General features: G+C 43.2%; 1 protein-coding gene across 1 annotated transcript in view; it reads left to right on the top strand.

Moving 5' to 3' along the window:
- The window catches only part of foxo1a (forkhead box O1 a), a 36,243-nt gene extending 18,885 nt beyond the window's left edge, over nt 1-17,358 (top strand). The window contains exons 2-3 of the mRNA XM_077541407.1: nt 10,528-10,719; nt 11,906-17,358. Coding sequence (XP_077397533.1) covers nt 10,528-10,719; nt 11,906-13,081 — 1,368 coding nt within the window. The 3' untranslated portion in view covers nt 13,082-17,358. The remainder of the gene's footprint in view (nt 1-10,527; nt 10,720-11,905) is intronic.
- Nucleotides 17,359-20,281: the final 2,923 nt, after the last annotated feature.

The raw sequence follows: 20,281 nt of genomic DNA, 5'->3' as shown, positions 1-20,281 counted from the left end.
TAGCAACTGCAGTATCTTAATCCTTTCACGATTGTCTTTTGGTCTTCTTGTAACTTAAAGCATCTTTCTTCCTTCCACACTTAACGTGTCAATATAATGTGTCTGCCTCAAATGGGAAACGTCGCACACACTTGGCGGCCGTCCCGCCCAACGCCTCGCGGAATCTATTAAGCGGCATGCAAAAAAGCTCTTTGGGGCCCTTGGACAGACATAATGGTCTCTCAATCACGCAGCTGCGCTCTCCATTTGGCCGCGTGTCCGAGCCGGACAAATGGGAGGAAATGGCGGCAGATGAGTCATTCTCGCGCCGCGTTGATGGGAAAGTCTTGATGCGCAACACTCAACAAAAAGTTCCGCGGATTTTGAGAAATTTCAGGGTGGACCTTAAATGATCATTTTATCACTTATTAAGTTGAAAATTTTGACGTTTTCTAAACTTTTGAATGTTCAGCTATTCAATGTTTCAGATTGATTGATTGAATTGATTGAAGGAGCTTAACGGCAAAATTAGCAACAGGTGAATGGACCAATACATTTCCTGGTTCGGTTTAGAAATGGTGGTGAAACAATCATATTCATCATGCTGTTCACTTTTTGATATCATGATATGAAGTTGACTTGACACCTCGCTATTAATTGCCGTATTGATAATTGTGATTCACCCAAGGGAGTTCTTGACATGATCAATCTTGGACTGCGTCTCGGTGATTTGCTCGGGAAAGGCGGGACATTCTGTACAATACTTCCAGCTGATTGGAAGATGTGACATCTGGTGCACGTTCGTTTTGACCAATCAAGGCAACGGATGAAAACGTCGTCTTCCGTCTTGTCTTAGGGAAAAAAAAAACCCTAAAAAAACAAAAACATCTTTACCAGAATGGGGTATATGCCACGGAAGAGGCGGGACTTCCGACTTCCGTGATTTTGCACTTGAGTTTGGTTCCCGTCCGGGTTGCGAACGCAAAACCGAGGGGTACAAAGTCCGGAAGCACAAGTATCCGAACCGGAACCAAAGCTGATGTGCAAAAACAGTCCCGCCTCTTCCGTGGCATATATTCCATATTAATTGCAGCGTCCATCCATGTTAGGTTTGTTTCCCCCCAGCCATCGGCACTTCCTGGTTTCGCCTGATTGGTCCGAACCTCAAAAAGGTCGGTTGCAAACGTATCAGTGGGAGTATTCTCGTTGAATTTTTGAACAACCACCGCGAGAATTCAGCTTACCACTCATTCGCACTTTTGTGCGCACCGGAGCGGAGGAGGCGTGTCCCTTGGTGAACAAGGAAGTGGAGCACTTGAGTCAACAAAAAGTCGTCTTTCCTGGGAGTAAACAGCCGTGGCACTATTTTCTCCTTTTTTGAGGTACGTGATAGCGCTTTCGCTTTTTTTAGTGGCAATCTCGCACTAAAAATAGCTTCGTCATGGATGATAAACATTGCTGCTTCCTCGGTATAGTTCATTGGCAAGTAAACAGACTTACCAGAACCTGAATGCTACTTCTATGCTCACCATTTTGTCCGGGCTGGCCGTGTTGTTGCGCTCCGGGTGACAAGAGAGAGGACGCTGCGTGTGACGTAGCCCGTACTCGAAGCCGATTGGCTGCCGCGGGGCGAAAAGCGGAAAAAGTTCAATTTTTTGAACTTGGGCGAATATGCGATCGTGCAGATTTTTGTCACGAATGTGCAGATTTTTGCTGCTGTGCACCGCGTCCCAACGCGCCAAACTCGCCCCACGCATGCGCGTGAATTCCATTGACTACAATGCAAACGCGCCGCAAACGCCTCCCCCCCGCTTTTGGTGAGAACGCAGCATTAGTGTGCAGTCTGTGCATCCTCTACCGCACGTCGTGATCCCGCCAAACGGGTCCAGACGAACCCCGTAGCCTCTCTTTTCCTCTTTCAACGCTTTCCTATTTCCTCTTGTTTGGCCCGTCAACCGCAGAGTTTGGCTTCGGAAGTGGCTGCCGCAAACCCTGTTTTCAATCTCGCCGTCCCGCTTCGGGCTCGTTTGCATATCGGATCGGTATCAGGAGCGGCCAGCTCTTCCTGTGCGGATGCAATGCGGCAGGAAGCGGGCTAATAGCCCCTCCGTGCCGTCGACTCGTCTTGCGCCGTCGTACGGCGATGAAAGATGGCGAGGTGTCTGTTCCGCGCCGTTGTCTACCATCTAACAACTCGCAGAGGATGGAGGAGACGGAGATCCGGGTCAAGGGGTCGGCGGTAAATATGTTAGCAGACACTTTTTGCTGCTCCTGCTGACTTTTTCTTTTTTTTTTTTTTTTTTGTAATGAAAGCAGCTGTTTCCAGGAGGTTCTTCCCCGAACGTCACAGTCAGCCACTCGGCCTAAAGTGGATTTAAGGATCTCCACACTGAGCGCTCCCTGTCCAGACCTCCAAATTGCATTATGGCACGAAAAGAGAGCCTGTTTTTTTTTTTTTTTCTTCCCCCCACGGGACTGCACGATCAGCTGTGTTGTGTGTGACATCCCAGTGGCGCGGCGAGACGGCAGAACGAGGGGTGGGGTGGTTCCAACACCCGGTTCCGGATTGTCACCATATCCTTGGGTGTTTCTTTTTTTGTATGGTGGGTCCTATTTTTAAAAAAAGGCAGACTTTTGCGGTGTCTTTTTATAACTGCTTTCACAGCGGCACGCTTGTGTGCAGTCGAACCTCAGGCCATTTGTTGTGTTACGTTAACAACAGCTGTCTTGTTTTTTTGTTTTTTTTTTACCCTCCCACCCCCTGCGCAGATTTAATGAAGCAAATTAAGATTTTTTTTTTAAAAAAAGCTCCGCTTCCAGGCTTGTTATTTCTTTTGTGCATTTTTCCCCCCCCTCAAATTTCCACTGCCTTTTATGGCCTATTGACTTTAGTTAATAGGCCAGTGATTGTGGCCAGTCAGTTCTTATTGGCGCTGATAACGTATCACACTGCAAACACATGAAGTCAGTGCACTCTGTCTGGATTGAATGTGCTAATGTGAAGGTGCGTTGCTTTATTTATTTTTTTGGGAATTCTCACCAGAATTTGCAATCGGTTGCAGAATCACATGATGATTCGCAACATGGACTACTTCTTGTTGTATAACAGGGCTGACTTACTGATTAGCATCGGCAAAGGATACTACTATTGCCCCCAAGTTATCACCATCAGTGATTCCTGCCACCATGTGACCACTCGATAAACAACAGATATAGTTCATATATATAACACAAGTGTTTTTTTTAGTAACTCTGATTTTTGGAAAGGTTTGCGCCGAAGGCTAAGATTGATATCAGATGTTTTCAACCCGTAGGCAGTATTGTGACCCGTTTTGGGCTTTTTGTTGGTTCTGACCAAGTCATTTCAAAATAAGATATGGCCTACGGGCTACAGGAACTTATTTCATGTTCTCTCTAATTGGTGTGAAGCAAAAAATATTGATTTGAATCTGTTTTTTTTTAATCTGATGTGGTTCATAAATTAAAAACCGGAATATGTTTTGCTTGCTTCTAATTGTAACTAATTCTAATTGTCACAGCTCATAAAAATTAACTCGATTTGATGGCTGTTATAGCCTGTCGTAGTCAGTATTTTATAGGTACAAATGTTCCTGTGTTGTGTTCTGCCCAGCCCGTCACCATAGCAACATTCCAAACGCAGCTGCCAAAGCTATCACCGTAATTATCTTAAGACTTGTTAGAGAACTTCCACTATTGCAATTAGCTCATTTGTTTGTCTCCTAGCAAAATTGCCCCTGAGGAGAATTTCTTTGGAATCTCACTGAGATTGCCACAAATGATTCAAGATTTTTCAAATCCAAACGCGACCAAACGAGTTTTGAAAAACAAATTTTTTCTGCATTTGCTTCCTTCAGTGAGAGTTGTGGCAGGAAAATTTGCCCTGCGCATGTGACACTTCTTCTCCGAGAAGAACATCGCTCTCCTGACGCAACCTCCGTCCTCAATCACCTAACTTGGTGCTGAGGGATTTTTTCCCCCTCTTTTAAAGGGGACCCATTTTGAAAAAGTGGATGATAAGGAGGATTCCAGAAAAATCCTTCCAAAGAGTGTATGAAGGTGTTACAGAGGGCGCTGGTAGAATGTGTTCGCTTCCTTGGGGATCGGAGTTTGAATTTTCAATATTTCTCCGTGACAACCAGCCTTGGACCTTTTCCGACCCACCTCGTAGCAAATGTGCGTCGTAAACACATTTCAGATAACTTTGTAATCTTAGTGATCCCAAGTCAGCGTGACGTCTTAGCTGGAACGGCGTACTCAGATCCATTTAGCGGGAAAACTTTCTTTCATGACAGTTGTATACATTTTCAGTTGGTAACCACACTGCTCCGACTCAGCATTTTTCCTCCAAAGATGAGTGGGCCTCAGCTTTAGGGCTCAGTATGTCGACGTATGACAGGCATACAGTCAGCCTACAGAACACAGTCGAGAAATTAAGATGCTCAAGCACATCGAGTTTGAGGGGGACAGGAAAATAAAAAATGTTGGGCCGCATTGCTTTCCACTTTCTCGGCCCATGAGAAATTCCCCCTCCAAAAGGGCTGCTGGCATGTTCGCACCTGTCGCACGCTTTCAGCTCGTCGCTGCAAAGGCGGCGCCGCTGCACGTCCGCTTGAGCTTTTTGCAGCCGCCGAGGTTTCGTTTGTGGCTTTCGTCTGATTCAGTCCTGCGTCACGCCCTCGCGGGGATTTTCTTGCACCCAGCCAACTGACATTTGAGGTGCCGCTGAAAGTGAGAGCAATTCAGTCCGTGCGGCGGAGGAAGCTGCCCACTCTGGCGCGTTAGCATCCCGCAAAGTCAAGCTGCAACGGGCCTTCACCTTATTTGACGTTTTACCTTTTTAATATCAATGCTGCGTCATTTTGAGAGTCGTGGAGGCACTGAGCATGCTCAGGGAAAGTAGTTGCCATTGTGCATTAGCGTGTCACTTGAAGGTTCTACTTTCCAAGTCCTTTATATTACGACATGTGACTCAGGGCATATGCGTTTTTTTTTTTGGTCCTAGAAAAAAAACGCACGCTGCTACTTCAAGGCAAGGAAAGGCAGCTTTTCTTTCTATAGCACATTTCAAACACAGAAGTGTCAAATCCAGATTCAATCCAAATCCAAAATGAATAAAAGAACATAAACTGACAGCGTTTAAAACTACAGATGTCTTTAGAAATGGTTTAAACATTAATATTTAAACGTTAACGGTCAGTTTCTAGAATTACTGAAAGAAAAAAGATTTTAAAATGTTCAGAACATTCAAAGATATGGGAATAAGGCTAAAAACCTGAATTTAAAAGTATTTACACTCTGGTGTGACTTCACTTCTGTTAGCATATTTCATTTGTGTGCAGCACAACAGCTAATTGCAGCCTCACCATGTTTACTTTGAACTTCAGTGTCTGATAATCCACTACATAAGCGCATACGCGCTCAAAAAAAGTAGTCGTATTTTTTGTACCTCTACACGTTTGTTTTTTTAGATTGTCCTTTAAGATTGTGTCGGTTCCACAGAAGCAAATGTGTGAATTTGTGAATGGCGGGAGACAAGGTGGAGGCGGATCGGGGCAAGCGAGTGTTGAACACTGCGGCCTTTCAGTGCAACTGTTCTTGACTGATTCTTGCCCACTTTGCCACACGCTGCCCCTCTTTCTCCCGGCCAAATGGCGCACATGCACACCAACAGCCGCCGCCTCTCGCTCGAGTCACCGTCCGCCCGCTCCCATGACAAAGTCAGCGCCGCCTCCGTTTATTGGGGGGAGAGGTTAATGCTCGCAGTGGAAGGGGGTCGGGGGGTGGCTGGGAAGGTGTTGGTGGAGGGCAAAAGCTAAATTGGCGGCGTTGGCCCGACTCACGCAGCCTCGCATTCCTTTGCCCTTTTTCCCTGCTTCGCGAGCGCGGCGCTTCCTGTGAGGCAGGAAGTTGACCCCGCTTCCTGTCCCGCTGCTCTTTCATGTGCTCACTTCCTCGTGTTTTGCCAGCTCCGTCGCGCTCGTGTGTTTACTCAAGAGCGCAGTGCTCCTGGCGGCCCGCTCGCACAAGTGCCGCGATACATTTTGCTATCTCGCCGTGCAATCGGCCTGACTGCCCAAATCAAAAAGTGTGTGTCAGATGCCAGAACAGCTGAATGTTCTTTTTTTTCCACCGCTGCTCTTTGCACAATCTGCTTGCTGCTTTCCACGGCGCTGTGGAACCTTGGGTTTTGTAACCACGCTGAGGAATGTTGATTGTGATGACTGGCTGGCTGGGAATCCTGTCTCTACTGTTTCCTAAGAGATAGTAACACGTTGGCTGCGATTACGATTGAACTTTGCACACGGTGATTAGCTGGAATGTTGAGATTCCTTGCGCACTGCAAGGTGAGTCGGAAACGGGGGAAGTCACAAGACGCTTGGCTTTGTCACAAATGAATGAATTCTGGAGCCCAAAAATAAAACATACATTAACTCTTTGACCGCCAAAAACGTTTAATAACGTTTAGAAAGTCACAACGTATGCCGCCATAAACGTTAAATGACGTCATCTAGGTTTTTTTTTTGTTTTGTTTTGTTTTGTTTTTTAATCAATGGGCAGTGCAACGTCTAAGTGGTCAATGAGTTGTGGAATCAAAAACAGCCACTAACTATGGCCAGCAGATGGCAGCATTGTGTCTCTTTTCAATGGGCTAGCAGTGTATGGAATTACAATGAAACATGAAATCACATGAAATTTACAAGGACTCTCGGCCCAATCTTGTTTCTCCCTAACATACAAACTATTTAGGCTCTCACTCAACAATACTTCCTTGACACCAATTCTTCCTTTCAAGGTTCTGCTGCCATCTTGTGGCATCACAGATAAATTCTGAATAGCGAACGGCAATAGGCAGCGATAATGATGCTGCGCTTCAGTCCCATCGCAGTCGTAACCCGAAAGGTGGCGTCACTCAGAAGGTGCACGCCGCCTCTCCTGTCAGGCTGCCACAGGACGTGGCGGCGTCTGCGCTCGCATTGCAGTCATTCCTGCTGGCTGAAAATGAGCACGCCACGCTCTGCAGTCACGGGAACCGGAGGCTCATGACCAGACCTTGCTTGTCATAGCTGACGCTGCACTGACGTCCAGGCGACGTTTGTGGGAGAGGGGGGCCGGCATCGCCCCTCAAAAGACGCGCAAGTCCCCAATCGATTCCGTTTTTTATTTATTTATTTTTTTTGGGGGGGGGGTTGGGTTCAGACCTGTAAAAAGCCAGTTTCCATCTATTGAAAATAAACACATGAATCATCATCATAATTATCACCATCTTGTTTTGTTTGGACAGAAATGTTTTGCTAGTGGAGATGTTCTTCAGTACGGAAGCGTTAGAGCTGCCAATGTGGAGTAAACATTTTTGGCTGGCGAGTATGTTCAAACACTCGTTCGAACATACTCGCAAATACATTCGAACATACTCGCAAATGTATTCAAACGTACTTGTAGGCTACATGCTACGAAGTTAGCATACCTTCCCATAATGCCACGGGGTATTATTTGCGCATGCGCGAGTGAAAAAAAATGACGAACCTAAATCATGCACGGCAGACATAATAAATCGTAAAAGTTACGAATAAAGACTGTTTTTGGTCTACTTAATTTCTAATGAATTGGTAATGTGGCCCAAATGCCTAAAAAAATGGGGTTTTGTTTTCACTCGCACGGGCGCAAATAATACCCCGTGGCATTATGGGAAGGTATGCTAACTTTGTAGCATTTAGCCTACATGTACGTTCGAACATATTTGCGAGTATGTTCGAACATATTTGCCAGCCAAAAATGTTTACTCCACATTGGCAGCTCTACGCTTCCGTACTTCAGCAGACTTTAGCTTGTTGCTTTTAAAATTCAGCACAGAGTAAACAAACCAAAAAGGACATCATGCAAGCTCCTCCACACAGGAAAGCTAAAGTTGAGATTCAAACCCAGAACTTTTCAACTCAACACCTGCTAACCACTCGTCCCAACGTGCCACCAAAGCATTCCAGTCAAACAAAGAAAAAAAACAAAGACAAACGACTGCGATAAACTCTTGATTTGTCTGCACAAAGGCAATCATCAGTCTTGACGGCAACCTAATCTTTAGTTTTTTTTGCCAGCCTTGAGCATTTTCCCCGCAGATAACTTCACACACGCTTGATATGGTGATTTGATTTTGCATATACACAATATTTTATGATGAATGGCGCTTACTTCCATAAACTATAAATACTAGCCGTGTAAGTGCATAACAAGAAATCAGGGTTCAGCATTTACTTTAGTTTTAAGGTCACGGTCCAGTTCATGCAGGGTACAAAAAATGTATCACATAACTTTATTCTCTTGTGGACGTTTATGACCACTGGCAAATATATTTGTCTTTCAAAGGCTCAGCATGGTAAGACGCTCTCGCTGAGCTTGTTGTGTAAAATTCAGGTTTGCAAACCACTGTAATGACTCACAGACGGCAGTAGATGGCGAACTTGCTGCACTTGATTTAGATTTGCGATCAGCACTGCGTTTGAGTACAAGATAAATATGATTGTTTATGTCAAGAACACGTTTAGGAACCGCACACATGAACAAAGTAAGAGCAAGTGTCACAGTTATTAGAAAGAAGGCAAAAGCATTCTGTTTCGTCTTATTTTTGTTGTTTTCTAAGTATAGATTTAGTGTCAAATTTACTCTTCTCCTTGATGTTTCTTTGCACAAAAAAGAGCTTCTCTGATTTTTGGTCAAAAAGTGATGATTTTGGTCAAACAATTTTGAGGCCCTGGTGTTTGTTCGGTTTGGTGCTTACGATTTCAAGTTGGAATGCGTTAATCGGTAAAAAAAAAAAAATCTGAATGGAGGTCAATGCGTAAGATGTCTTCATATGTTACTTTAATTGTGAAAATATGTGTGTATTTATTTATTTTTTTAACTTTGCGGTAAAGTGGGCCAAGCTAATTGGACACGAAAAGGCGAGGCGGCTGTGATCGGAGAGCGACGGATGATGGATGGTGGCGGTGAGATGACGCGGACACGAAAGCGGCGTTAGAAGACACGTTGGCGACCAGAAGCGATTTGAGGATGTGCGATTGTGTGTTAGTGTGGCCTGTGACACAAAACTATTGCCCTCCGTGCCTCATCGGTTCCTTAAACAACCGTTTTGGCTGATTTGAATCCTCCAAAATCCCAGCAGGCCAGCTCGTGCTTCTCTCTCTCTGTCTCAGGTTTTCTCAGCAGACCTTTGGCCAATATTCTCCTTCATTTGTTTGCCGTGCTTTAGTTACGCCCCACTTGCTCCTGGCACAAAAATACTTGTCACCAAGCAACGACAGTGTGCACTGTTAAGTTAGGAAGAGCAGCATAAAAAAAACAAAAAAAACAACAGGATTTTGTTTCCTCCGGTGTAGAGGAGACACAAGTGGAATGTGCATTATCAGTGTTTCGTGCATGTTAAGAGATAAGACGGTCAACGTATCGACCTGAGGTGGGCAAAAGTACGACTGACCCAAGGGCAGTCCAATCATATTGTAAACTAAATATAATATAATAAATTTTGTTTCATCCAAAAGAAACTTGCATAATTAGTGTTTCAAAGAATTGTATTTGTCTTTATATTTTTTATTTTTATTTTTTTTAAATTTTCTTTACATTTAAACATATTCTTGTTTTATACCAAATAAGAAATGATCGTCCTATTGCACAGTGCACATGCTGCATTCCAACTTCAAGTTTTTGACAACATAAATAAATAAAAATACATTATTCTAAATATATAGTTTTATCAATTCTGTTTTGGTTCAAAATGAATACTGTTTCTATTTTTTTTTTTTATTGGTCTTAATATTTTTTAAAGTGTAAACATTGTCTGTTTCGTACCCCCCCCCAAAAAAAATGATCGTCCTTACTGCACAGTGCACAAGCTGCACGAATTTGCCTACATAAATAAATAATTAATATATATATTTTTTAAAATATATGATTAGAAATTCTGTTTGGTCGAAAAGGAACTTATGTAATTATAGTGTTTCCATTATTTTTTTCAATTGGGCTTACTATTTTTAAATGCTTAAACATTTCCTCGTTTTGTACCAAAAAAAAAAAAAATGTTTGAATAATCGTGATTCCAACTATTGCCAAAATAATCGTGATTATTTTTCCCATAATTGAGCAGCCCTCGACTCATCTGCGCATGACCTGGCTCAGCTGTTCCAAATGCGGCCATTTAGCAGAAAGGTTTTGATTTGATTTGATTTGATTTATTTGTTCATTTTTCCTTTCGGACAGCATTGTTGACAATCAAACATTACATCATACAATTTTGACATACAGTTTTCCCCGCCCTCACCCATCTCTTCGATGTTGGCGCTTATATTCTTGAGTGGCATTAAAACGGCGCTTTCGTTTTGATTTCATCTGGTGAGCTGCGTGTGTCTTGAAAGAAGCAGCAGCAGCTGTAAAATGGATTTACACTTGAGCGCCAAGCCAAACGTGTGCATTTGTTGGAAAGGGCAAAGCTCTGAGTCTGATGTAACAAACACCCCCGCCTCCTCTTCCCACCTCCAGAACTCCATCAGGCACAACCTGTCGCTGCACAGCCGCTTCGTGCGCGTCCAGAACGAGGGCACGGGCAAGAGCTCGTGGTGGATGCTGAACCCCGAAGGCGGCAAGAGCGGCAAGTCGCCACGACGACGGGCCGCCTCCATGGACAACAACAGCAAGTTCACCAAGAGCCGAGGACGGGCCGCCAAGAAAAAGGTACATGGAGGGCGGGCTCACATGCTTTGTATTGTCCCCCAATTTAAAGAGAAGTAAAGTCTGAAGTCTTAATCTGCAAGTTTCAAGCAAATCTCAAATTTCAAAGTCATTTCTTTGGTTCGGCAAGTTATACAAACTTGCTCATTTACTGTTACTGGCGTGACAAAAAATGTTTTCTCACTCATCTTAACACAATGAACCGCCTTTTCTCATATTAATAGTTTTTATTTTTACACTTGTGTAACAATTTAGAATGTTCCATTATTTCAGTTTTTTTCCTATAAGGAAAAAAAATCCCTTGGCAGAAATTGAGGTATGCCACAATCCCGGAAAAAAATTCAGCTTGCCCTTAGAGGTTTTGCTCCAGATAAAAGATCTTTTGAATAGGATATTTCATTTTGAAAGTGATTTTTTATGGACAATAAGCAAATGATACATTAAAGATTGCATTTCCACACTTCTATTTTTAATTAACGATCTCTGGTAATGTTTACAACACCGGATACAAGCTTTCAAACGAACATTTTATAGTGTCCTAATTACGACCTAGTTGTGTTCATGTGATTTTGTTGTTTGTTTAGCAAAATTGTGTCGATTCTAAAACAGCCTGCTGTGCGAGAGGATGATAACGCCCTTATGTGCTAATATTTCTTGCCGTTCGGTGCTCTCCGCCATGTTGAAACTTGAAAAGTTCTCTCAACTCGGAAACTCGGCTATCTAAATAAATTCCGAGTTGTCCAGTAGAAAATACGACGAGCGGGCGATTTTCCACTCAACATGTGGTATTTACCATAATTACTATACCACATGGCGGTACGGTGGACGAGTGGTTAGCATGTCCACCTCCCAGTTCTGAGGACTCGGGTTCGAGTCCAGGCTCCGGCCTTCCTGGGTGGAGTTTGCATGTTCTCCCCGTACCCGCATGGGTGCGATTGGCTGGCAACCAGTCCAGGGTGTGCCCCGCCTACTGCCCAAAGCCAGCTGAGATAGGCTCCAGCACCCCCCGCGACCCTTGTGAGGAATAAGCGGTCAAGAAAATGGATGGACTCTACCACATGAAGGCAACATAAGTCCCTGGGCTCACCATGATAACAACCCAATAAGGGAAGCAATTTGCAAATGAAATTGTACTACATTGCAACGTCAAGATGATAATTTGTTGAAAAGTCCTTCTGTCTGCCCACAGCTGTCCCTTCAGGGTGGCCCAGACGCCGGCGCCGACAGCCCGGGCTCCTACAACAAGTGGCCCGGCAGCCCCAACTCCCACAGCAACGACGACTTTGACGCCTGGAGCAGCTTCAGGCCTCGCACCAGCTCCAACGCCAGCACGGTCAGCGGGCGCCTCTCGCCCTTCATGCCCGAGGACGACCTGGGCGAGGCGGAGGCGCACATGGGCTACCCCGGCGCCCCGGGGCCCAAGATGACCGCCACGCTGCCCAGCCTGACCGAGATGACGGGCTCTTTGGGACGCAGCTCCGAGAATGTCATGGAGAACCTCCTGGACAATCTCAACTTGCTCTCGCCGAACAACTCTCAGGTTGGCGGAGGGGCGGCCACCCCCGGGTCCTCGCAGTCCTCCCCCTCTTCCATGATGCAGCCGAGCCCCGGGTACCCGCCTTACAGCTCCCCGAGCATGGCCTCGCAGCCTCCGCAGGAGTACCGCAAGTGCGTGTACGGTCAAGCTGGGATCAACGCGATGTCGCCCATGCCGATGCAGACCCTGCCTGAGAGCAAGCCCACCTTTGGGCCCGGCATGGGTCCGTACAGCCACGGGTCGGTACAGCTGCCCGGGCTCCTCAAGGAGCTGCTTACATCCGACACAGACCAGCACGGAGACCTCTTGCCGTCGGTGGACACGGTCGTATCGCAGCCGGGCGGGGGCTGCATGCTGCCGCCTTACAGCAGCACCCAGCATGTGGCCAAACTGATGGCGGGGGGGAACGCCCACCCGCACGGCCTGTCCCACGCCCACCCGCACGCCCCGCCGGCCATGAACGGCCGCCTGCTCATGTCCCTCAACCACAGCGGGGGCTCGGCGCGCCTGCCGTCAGCCAAGAACCCGATGCAGATGCCATACGGCTTCTCCAGCCACCTGGGGGGCGTCGGCATGCCCGGCAGCTTCTGCCCCCTGAACACCAACGGATACGGACGTCTGGGACTGGCTCCGCCCCCGCACCTGGAGAAGCTGCCAAGCGATCTGGATGACATGTCCATCGAGAAGTTTGAGTTTGACATGGAGACCGTCCTCCACGAAACTCTGAAGGACGGCGACTCGCTGGACTTCAACTTTGAGCCCATGACGACCCAGCAAGGTTTCCCGCACGGGGTGAAGACCACAACACACAGCTGGGTGTCTGGTTAGGAAACGAGCGGAAATGTAAAAAACAAAAAAACAACAAAAAAAAGTACAATCAACCTGACTGATTTTTGTGGTTTGGTGAAACGTTTCTTTACTGTCAACATTCCTATTTGAAAATTCTTTCACCAATCACTTGAAAGATACAAGTGCCAGGTTTTGATCTACTGGAATTATTCATCTTTACGGACTAAGTGCCAAATTTGCCTTATCTAAGGAGCATTTACACAAACCGTTGGTTGCAGTCTGAAGAACCATCCACGAAGGTTGAATCAAAGGCAACTTGGACTTTGGGGTTTTCTAAAAGGCTTCTTCAGTTTCAAGTGTCAACACTCGATTGACAACTAGATCCGTCCTTCGTTCCAAAACATGTCTGGTGGTGGTGCAACTGACTGCGAACGGGTCGTTGACAAGGTGGTCCTTACTAATTTGGTCTCTGAAAGACTTCAGTCCTAAGAAAGACTTCATTCAGTCCTAAGAAGGACTTCAGTCGTAAGTGTCTCTTAGACAGTTTCCACTCTCTTGAGTTATCCACTTGACCGTGAACGAGGTTGCCTTTACTCATTTTTGTCTCGTCAAGACTTCAGTCCTAAGTTTCTGGTAGACAAATTCAGCTTTCTCGTCACACCTGGACAACACGAGTCCTTAGTTCTAAAATGTATCTGGCGATTGTCTACCTGATTTCAAAAAGAGGTTTTCTTTTACAAGGTGATCCTTACTAATTTTGTCTCCGAAAGACTTCAGTCCTAAGTGTCTCTTAGACAGATTCAACTCTCTTGTAGTGTCTGAACGACGCAAGTCCAACAAGTCCATGTCTGGCGGTTATCCACTTCAATGCGAACCGTAGTCTTTTTTTTTTCAAGGTGGTCTTTACTCTCTATTTTCGTCTCGTACAGACTTCAGTCCTAAGTTTCTGGTAGACAAATTCAGCTTTCTCGTTACACCTGGACAACACGAGTCCTTAGTTCCAAAATGTATCTGGCGGTCAGTCCACCAGACTGCGAACAAGTCTTTTTCAAGTCTGTCTTTCCTAGTTTGGTCTCCTAAAGACTTCAGTTCTTTGTGTTGTGTACCTGGATGACATAAGATATTAGTTACAGTGTGTGGTCCACCTGACAAGAACATTCTTGTTTGAGGTAAAAGGTCAATAGAAAGTCCCTTTTTCTTGAGACACTAATCAAACTGCCGAGGCCGTCTTTGTGCTCAAGAGCCTTGAACCAGTTTTGTCCCCCGTTTGCCTTCCGTTCCACCTTCCTCACACCATGAACAACTGACAACCAACACACCCAAATATCATCAGCATAAAGAAGCTGCATTTCCGCATTTTGAGGTCAAGATTTTTGTAGGGATCTCTTTGCGTCTTAATGTACATAAAACTGTTGAAAGACACATTGTACAATCAGGTCTTATATTTATGCGTTTGTACTGTCTAAAGATGACATCACGTTTACACAACAGAAGCAAAAAGCCAATCTGGCTCCAAGAGAAAACTGGATGCTTTTTGTTGTTTGTTTGTTTTTGTATTTTTATTTTTGTAGTTGTTGAGCCGCTCCGTGCCCGGACGCTTCTTGCCTGTAATGTACATAGCTTAAGATTGTATATTAACATTACATAGTACACCTTTACTAGATTGTAGTATTATATATATATTTGAGACATAAATTATTGTGTTCAATATAGAATTATTCTGGTGCAGACCTGCACTTGGAACCTTAATACCACAGAGGCCTATTTAAGAAATGTCCTGCGGGCTTGAAGAGTTTTTTTTTTCTTTCTTTTTTTTTTTTTTTTTTTTTAAATAAATCTAAAAAAAAACATATATATCGTACAAGCCCAGAAGACAGTCATATGTTCGCTTTGACTGAGGCTTGCCTACTCATTCCTTCAAGAAAAAGCGATGACTGTAAATTGTGAGCAGTTCTCCGAGTGCGTTTGTGCAGCCGCGAAATAAGTCAGAGGTCAAGGCGGAAGATTCTCAGTTCTCTTGTCGTGTTCTCAGATTTTGCATCCAAAAGCAAATTCCCGCTATTTCAACCCTCATGTTGTATTGTGGGACAAATTGACCAGCAATTGCATTTTATTTACAAAACATTTTAATTGTAATATAATTACAATATAATTATATTATAATATACATTAGTATGTAATATATTTATATTAGGGATGTAACGATAAGGGCAATAACGTGATATTGTGATATTAAAACTTCCACAATATCGTCGCCGTCATGTTCACGATATTTAAAAGGAACACATCTGTTAAATAAGTCAGGTTGATTTCCATTTGTGCAGTTCTAGCACCCTCTAGTGGATAGTTTATTAGTGCAATTTAATTTTCATTAGGGATGTTTTGGCCTTTTATGTTTAAAATCTATGCTAATTGCCCAATGAAGGGGAACCTAATTTGATTGTGAGTGCTTGCATAAGCAAGTAAGTGCCTCAAATTGTTATTAGAGATTGTAGGTAGTTTACATGAATTGATGTTATGTACAAAAGCACAATATTGTGCTTTTTTTAGTATGAGCTTTAGTATGAGCTTTAGTATTTTACAATATTGTGATCTTATTTAAATATCGCCACCCCCCACCCCCACAATATCGTGATCGTATCGTGACCTTCATATTGTGATATCGTATCGTGATATTTGGATATTGTTACATCCCTAATATATATTATGATATAATGCTATTATTTACTTATTTTTTCTCTCGATCCAATTCTAGGCGCAGCATAACATGAGGGTGAGTGACAAATGACGTAATTGTAAGTTCCCGTTCCACCAAGCGGTACATTTCGCTTCAATTCATCAACGTTTCCTCACTTCTGTCCACATTCCTTCTTTTATGGAGTCAACGTGTTGATGGAGATGAAAGTGTCTCATACCAAAAAATCGGAATATATATCATTTCAAATTACATCCTTGACACCGATTCCTCTCGGCAGGATTTTGACAAAAAAAAAAACAAGCGGAAATAAGTGAATTTGTGTGGAACTGCAAATATGCGGAAACGACTGTGCAGTATCCGGCAAATCAGCCATTTTGTTTCCTTCCCAACTCTCCCCACTGCAAATGTTGACCGCTTTGCTCCGTACCAAACCAAACCAAACCAAAATGTACCGCTTGGTGTAAAAAGCTTCTGCTTGATAAACACATCTCATGGGGGAACAGAAAAAAAAAAAAAAAAAAAAGCACCACTAAGTGTTGAGTGCATCCAAGTTGATCTTACGAAACGTGTACATTTTTTTTTGCCGAGTCAAAAAAATAAATAAATAAATGGAAGTGGCCTTGACGTTGTTCGGTTGCTCGTCATCGAAGAAGTCAAATTATGGCACCTTCGTTTTTGCTGTTTGGTTTTGTTGCAGAGATTTTAAGATGAAATATTGAACATTTCAAATGTGCTTTTTTTTTTTGTATGATTATTTTGTTTTGTTTTTTATAACAGAAAGACGCCCTTAATGAAGCTGCAGTTTGGCTGTGGTGCCACATGTCGCCTTTCAAACATGGCCAAATTTGCCTTCAAGTAACATGCTCATGTCAAAAAAAAAAGAAAAAAAAAAAGATGATTACATATAGATATGCAGAGATATATACTGCATAAATTTGTGCCGGTCACTGAATCAACAGGGTTCACAAAAAAAAAAAAAAAAAAAACTGTAAATGATATTTTGACCTTTAAAATGATTGAATCTATGCATCGTATTCCTTAATTTTAAGTGGCTATGGTTATATTTCTCAATCTCTTTTTTTTTTTTTGACTTGTTATGACAAATAGTTTATTGTAATATACATAGCGCTGTGTTGTTTGTGTTTGTTCTTGTCTATGTTGACAATAGTTCTATTGGGGGGAAATGAAGATTATTTAGAAAATAGATGATGCAGTGATTTCTACGCTAAGCTTTTGTAAACTGACAATGTTGTTGTTCCTTCTTGTATTTCGCTCGAGTTTTCACGACATACAAAGCTAATTGTTATATTTACATTTCTATATTCAGACTTCACAATGCAGATAAACGGACCAGTTTTTTGGGTTTTTTTTTTGTAATTTTATGCGTTGAAAAGAAACAAGTGCACTTTTAAATACTTTTTTTTTTTTTTTTTTTTTTAACAAAAGTGCATAACGGCAAGAAAAGAGTTCCCGGATATTTTCAAATAAAACATCTGTTACATTTAACTTATATAGCACAGAGATACAGGACATGTACTGTGTGTCACTTACAATACAATACAGCTATGTTACTTGTTCGATATATTCAATCATGAATAAATGTACTTATGTGTTGAAACTCTGCCTTTGGTTTGGATCATTTCAAAATACAGGATGAAAAAAAATGAATAGCTTATGAATGATTATGAAAAACTATTAACTTTGAATGGAAAATAAGTACATTAAATGGAAATGGTATTGATCATATAGAGACACAAAAACCTGAAAGTCATAATAATTAAATGCTTGGAATTCATTTGCCTTAAAAACAAAATGTAATAACAAAATGATAATATTAAGTCTATGAACTCATAATTAACTAATATATTCACTTTGCATTAACTTAAATCAATCATGTTACCAATTGAAGTGTTTTTTTTGTTTGTTTTTTTAAGTTGGTCAACAATTCAATTTGTAATCTTAAAATGGTTCAACAATTCTCTTTTTAGAGTGTACTTCCACATTTTTTCTAACAATACATAAAAAAAGAATCGTTTTGGTGGCCTGAGGTCAGATCTTAATGTGTCCGCTGACATTTCCAGGTCCAGGCGACTGACTTGGATCGACAGCGTCACAGGACCGTCGTGGTACGTGACTTAACAAAAGCGAAGTTACAATTCCCACTTGTGGCGTCTCATTTCTCCCCGCCGGCTCGTCCCAACAGCCACATTCCGCACCGTGCGCCCCCCCTACCCGTGAACCCGCTCACCCCCCCCCAACCGCCAAACTGCAAAAGGCTGCTTGGCCCTCGCCGGATTTGACTGCAGGATTCCGAAGTCAAAGATCAAATTTTAGTCAGCGGCAACAGGACGACGACGACTTGCTCGCAAATCATTCCACACAGCGTAATTGAATTTCAGATTGCTAAACTGCCGCAAGTGGTGCGCAAGAATCATTCTTCATAACATTTTAATCATTTTTTTGCCAGTGAACAAGGAGATGAGTTATTTCTGACAGTTGCTTGAGAGCAGAGATCCCAACACAAGACAAAAAAAACGTGTCTTTGCAGCAGAATCCAGAGCAGCCACGGGGACGGGCAAACAAACGCGCCGAGGCGGGAGCGGCGGTCGGAGGAAGAAGGCTGGGCATTCGGGTTAGTGTTGCCGCGTCTTGCGTGGATGACTTCAATAGTCTGACAATGGGTGAATAAGTGGGCTGAAAATGGTGGGCGTGGCTGACTGGCAGAAATGGGCGTGGCTGACAGTTTGTGACATAGGAGTGCGGCAACTTTGTCAGGTTGAGTGAAACTATACATCTTAAATAAACTGTAACAAAAGTCAATTTTATGGAAAAAAAACGGTAGTTGGGTTGTTAAAGTTGATATTTTAATTCTAAGGAGATTTTTATTTTTATTTATTTTTTACTATGTACTTTAAAATTAACATTTGTGAATGGTTAAAGAATTTACACATTATTATAAATTAAACAGTTACAGCTTGTATTTACAGTTTTTTCCCGTCATAAATTTTACTGCCTTTCATTCTCAATTTCACAGCCACATTTAGCGTACAATTTTGAGGGTGCACGTGAGGTGAATCTGTGCATGCCTCTGGGGGAGCAACACAGAGCTTGCGCAAGTTTAAGTGTCATGCAAATTCCACTTAAACATTTACTTTCCACAAAATCAAAAGCTCACGAATGAGAACTTTCCGAGTAAAAAGTCAAATGCACTCGTTGCACTCAAGCGTCTCTTGAAAATCCAAAGCGGCACTTGAAGACTCGTCGTGTTTGCACTTCTGTGCAGTCGGCAGTAATGTGGGCCAAGGTGCTTTTTTCTTTTTTCTTTTTTTTTTTGGAGCGAGCGGGCAAGCAGGCGGTCGTTTTTTTGCGAGGCTCGTCACACGGGAGGAATGTGGGTGTGGACGGCTGCCAGAGCCATATGCGATCCTTATGTTCCCCCCCGAGTGCGAGTGAGGCCAAGTCAGGACACGGCGTGAGAACGCGCCGTGTCATTGAGTTTGTTTGCACGTTTTGAGCCTCGATGGCCACTTGAAGGACATAAAAGATGTTTTTCCTTTTCGTTCCCTTAAGTCAATATTTGTAACGCAAAGTTTGATTCATTCATTCGAAAAGACAAACTTGCTGCAATGTGCATGCCAGGCCAGTAGTTGGCGACGTCAAAGGTGACGAAAGACATTGTTTGGGAGCGCCGCAATACCAACAATAGTCAAAAGGCGTTTATAGGCGTGGATAGACAGTGAAGTTGAGTTATTTACTCAATGCTGCCTTTACTTAGAGTTCAATTTGTTTCATGACCACAAATGTAACTGAGAACAATCTATCGCAAATCATTTTCCCTGAATTCTGCTAATAAGCTAACCTGGCAATAGCCAGATCCATATGGTACCTCTCCACAGTAATTTGGTCGGGAAAAGGCGGGACATTCTGTACAATAATTCGAGCTGATTGGACGATGCGACAATCCTACACGTTCAATCACGGCCACGGGTGAAAATTTCGTTTTCATTCTTGGCGAAGTAGGGAAAAGCACGAACATCTTAGCAGCTCGAAATGCACGAAGCGCCTCTCGCTGTTCAACATTCAACAAGGAAGCGGTGAGTAATTCTGTGAGAACTGAATTAATTGTAGCGTCCATTCGTCCATGTTGGGTTTGTTTGTTAGCTCCTGCGTCGGCGTTGGCTTCCTGGTTTGGTCACAGTTGCTTATCCCGCCCCCAAACACAATGTCGCTCTGTGATTGGTCGGTTATCAGCGGGAGTGGTACAAGATGTATTCTCTGGAGTTTGTCAACTCACAAATACCGCAAGAATTCATCTTGCGAGAGCAAGGTTACCAATAAGCATTTTTCATGAAAAAGGGGGCTATAACAAAAAAACACACACACACACACACATCAGCAAACAGGTGGCGACTCAACATATTTCTAATAAAGAAACAAACAAAAAACTAACTACAGTATTAAATAAATTTTAATTTACACAATTGCCGCTAATCAACCACCAACCTTGACATCAGCAAAACACCTTACGGCTTTTCCTTGCA

This window comes from Festucalex cinctus, chromosome 13, assembly GCF_051991245.1.
Source record: "Festucalex cinctus isolate MCC-2025b chromosome 13, RoL_Fcin_1.0, whole genome shotgun sequence".
Taxonomy (NCBI): domain Eukaryota; kingdom Metazoa; phylum Chordata; class Actinopteri; order Syngnathiformes; family Syngnathidae; genus Festucalex; species Festucalex cinctus.
The sequence above is the reverse complement of the archived record's forward strand: the minus strand, read 5'-3'. Positions and strand labels throughout refer to the sequence as shown.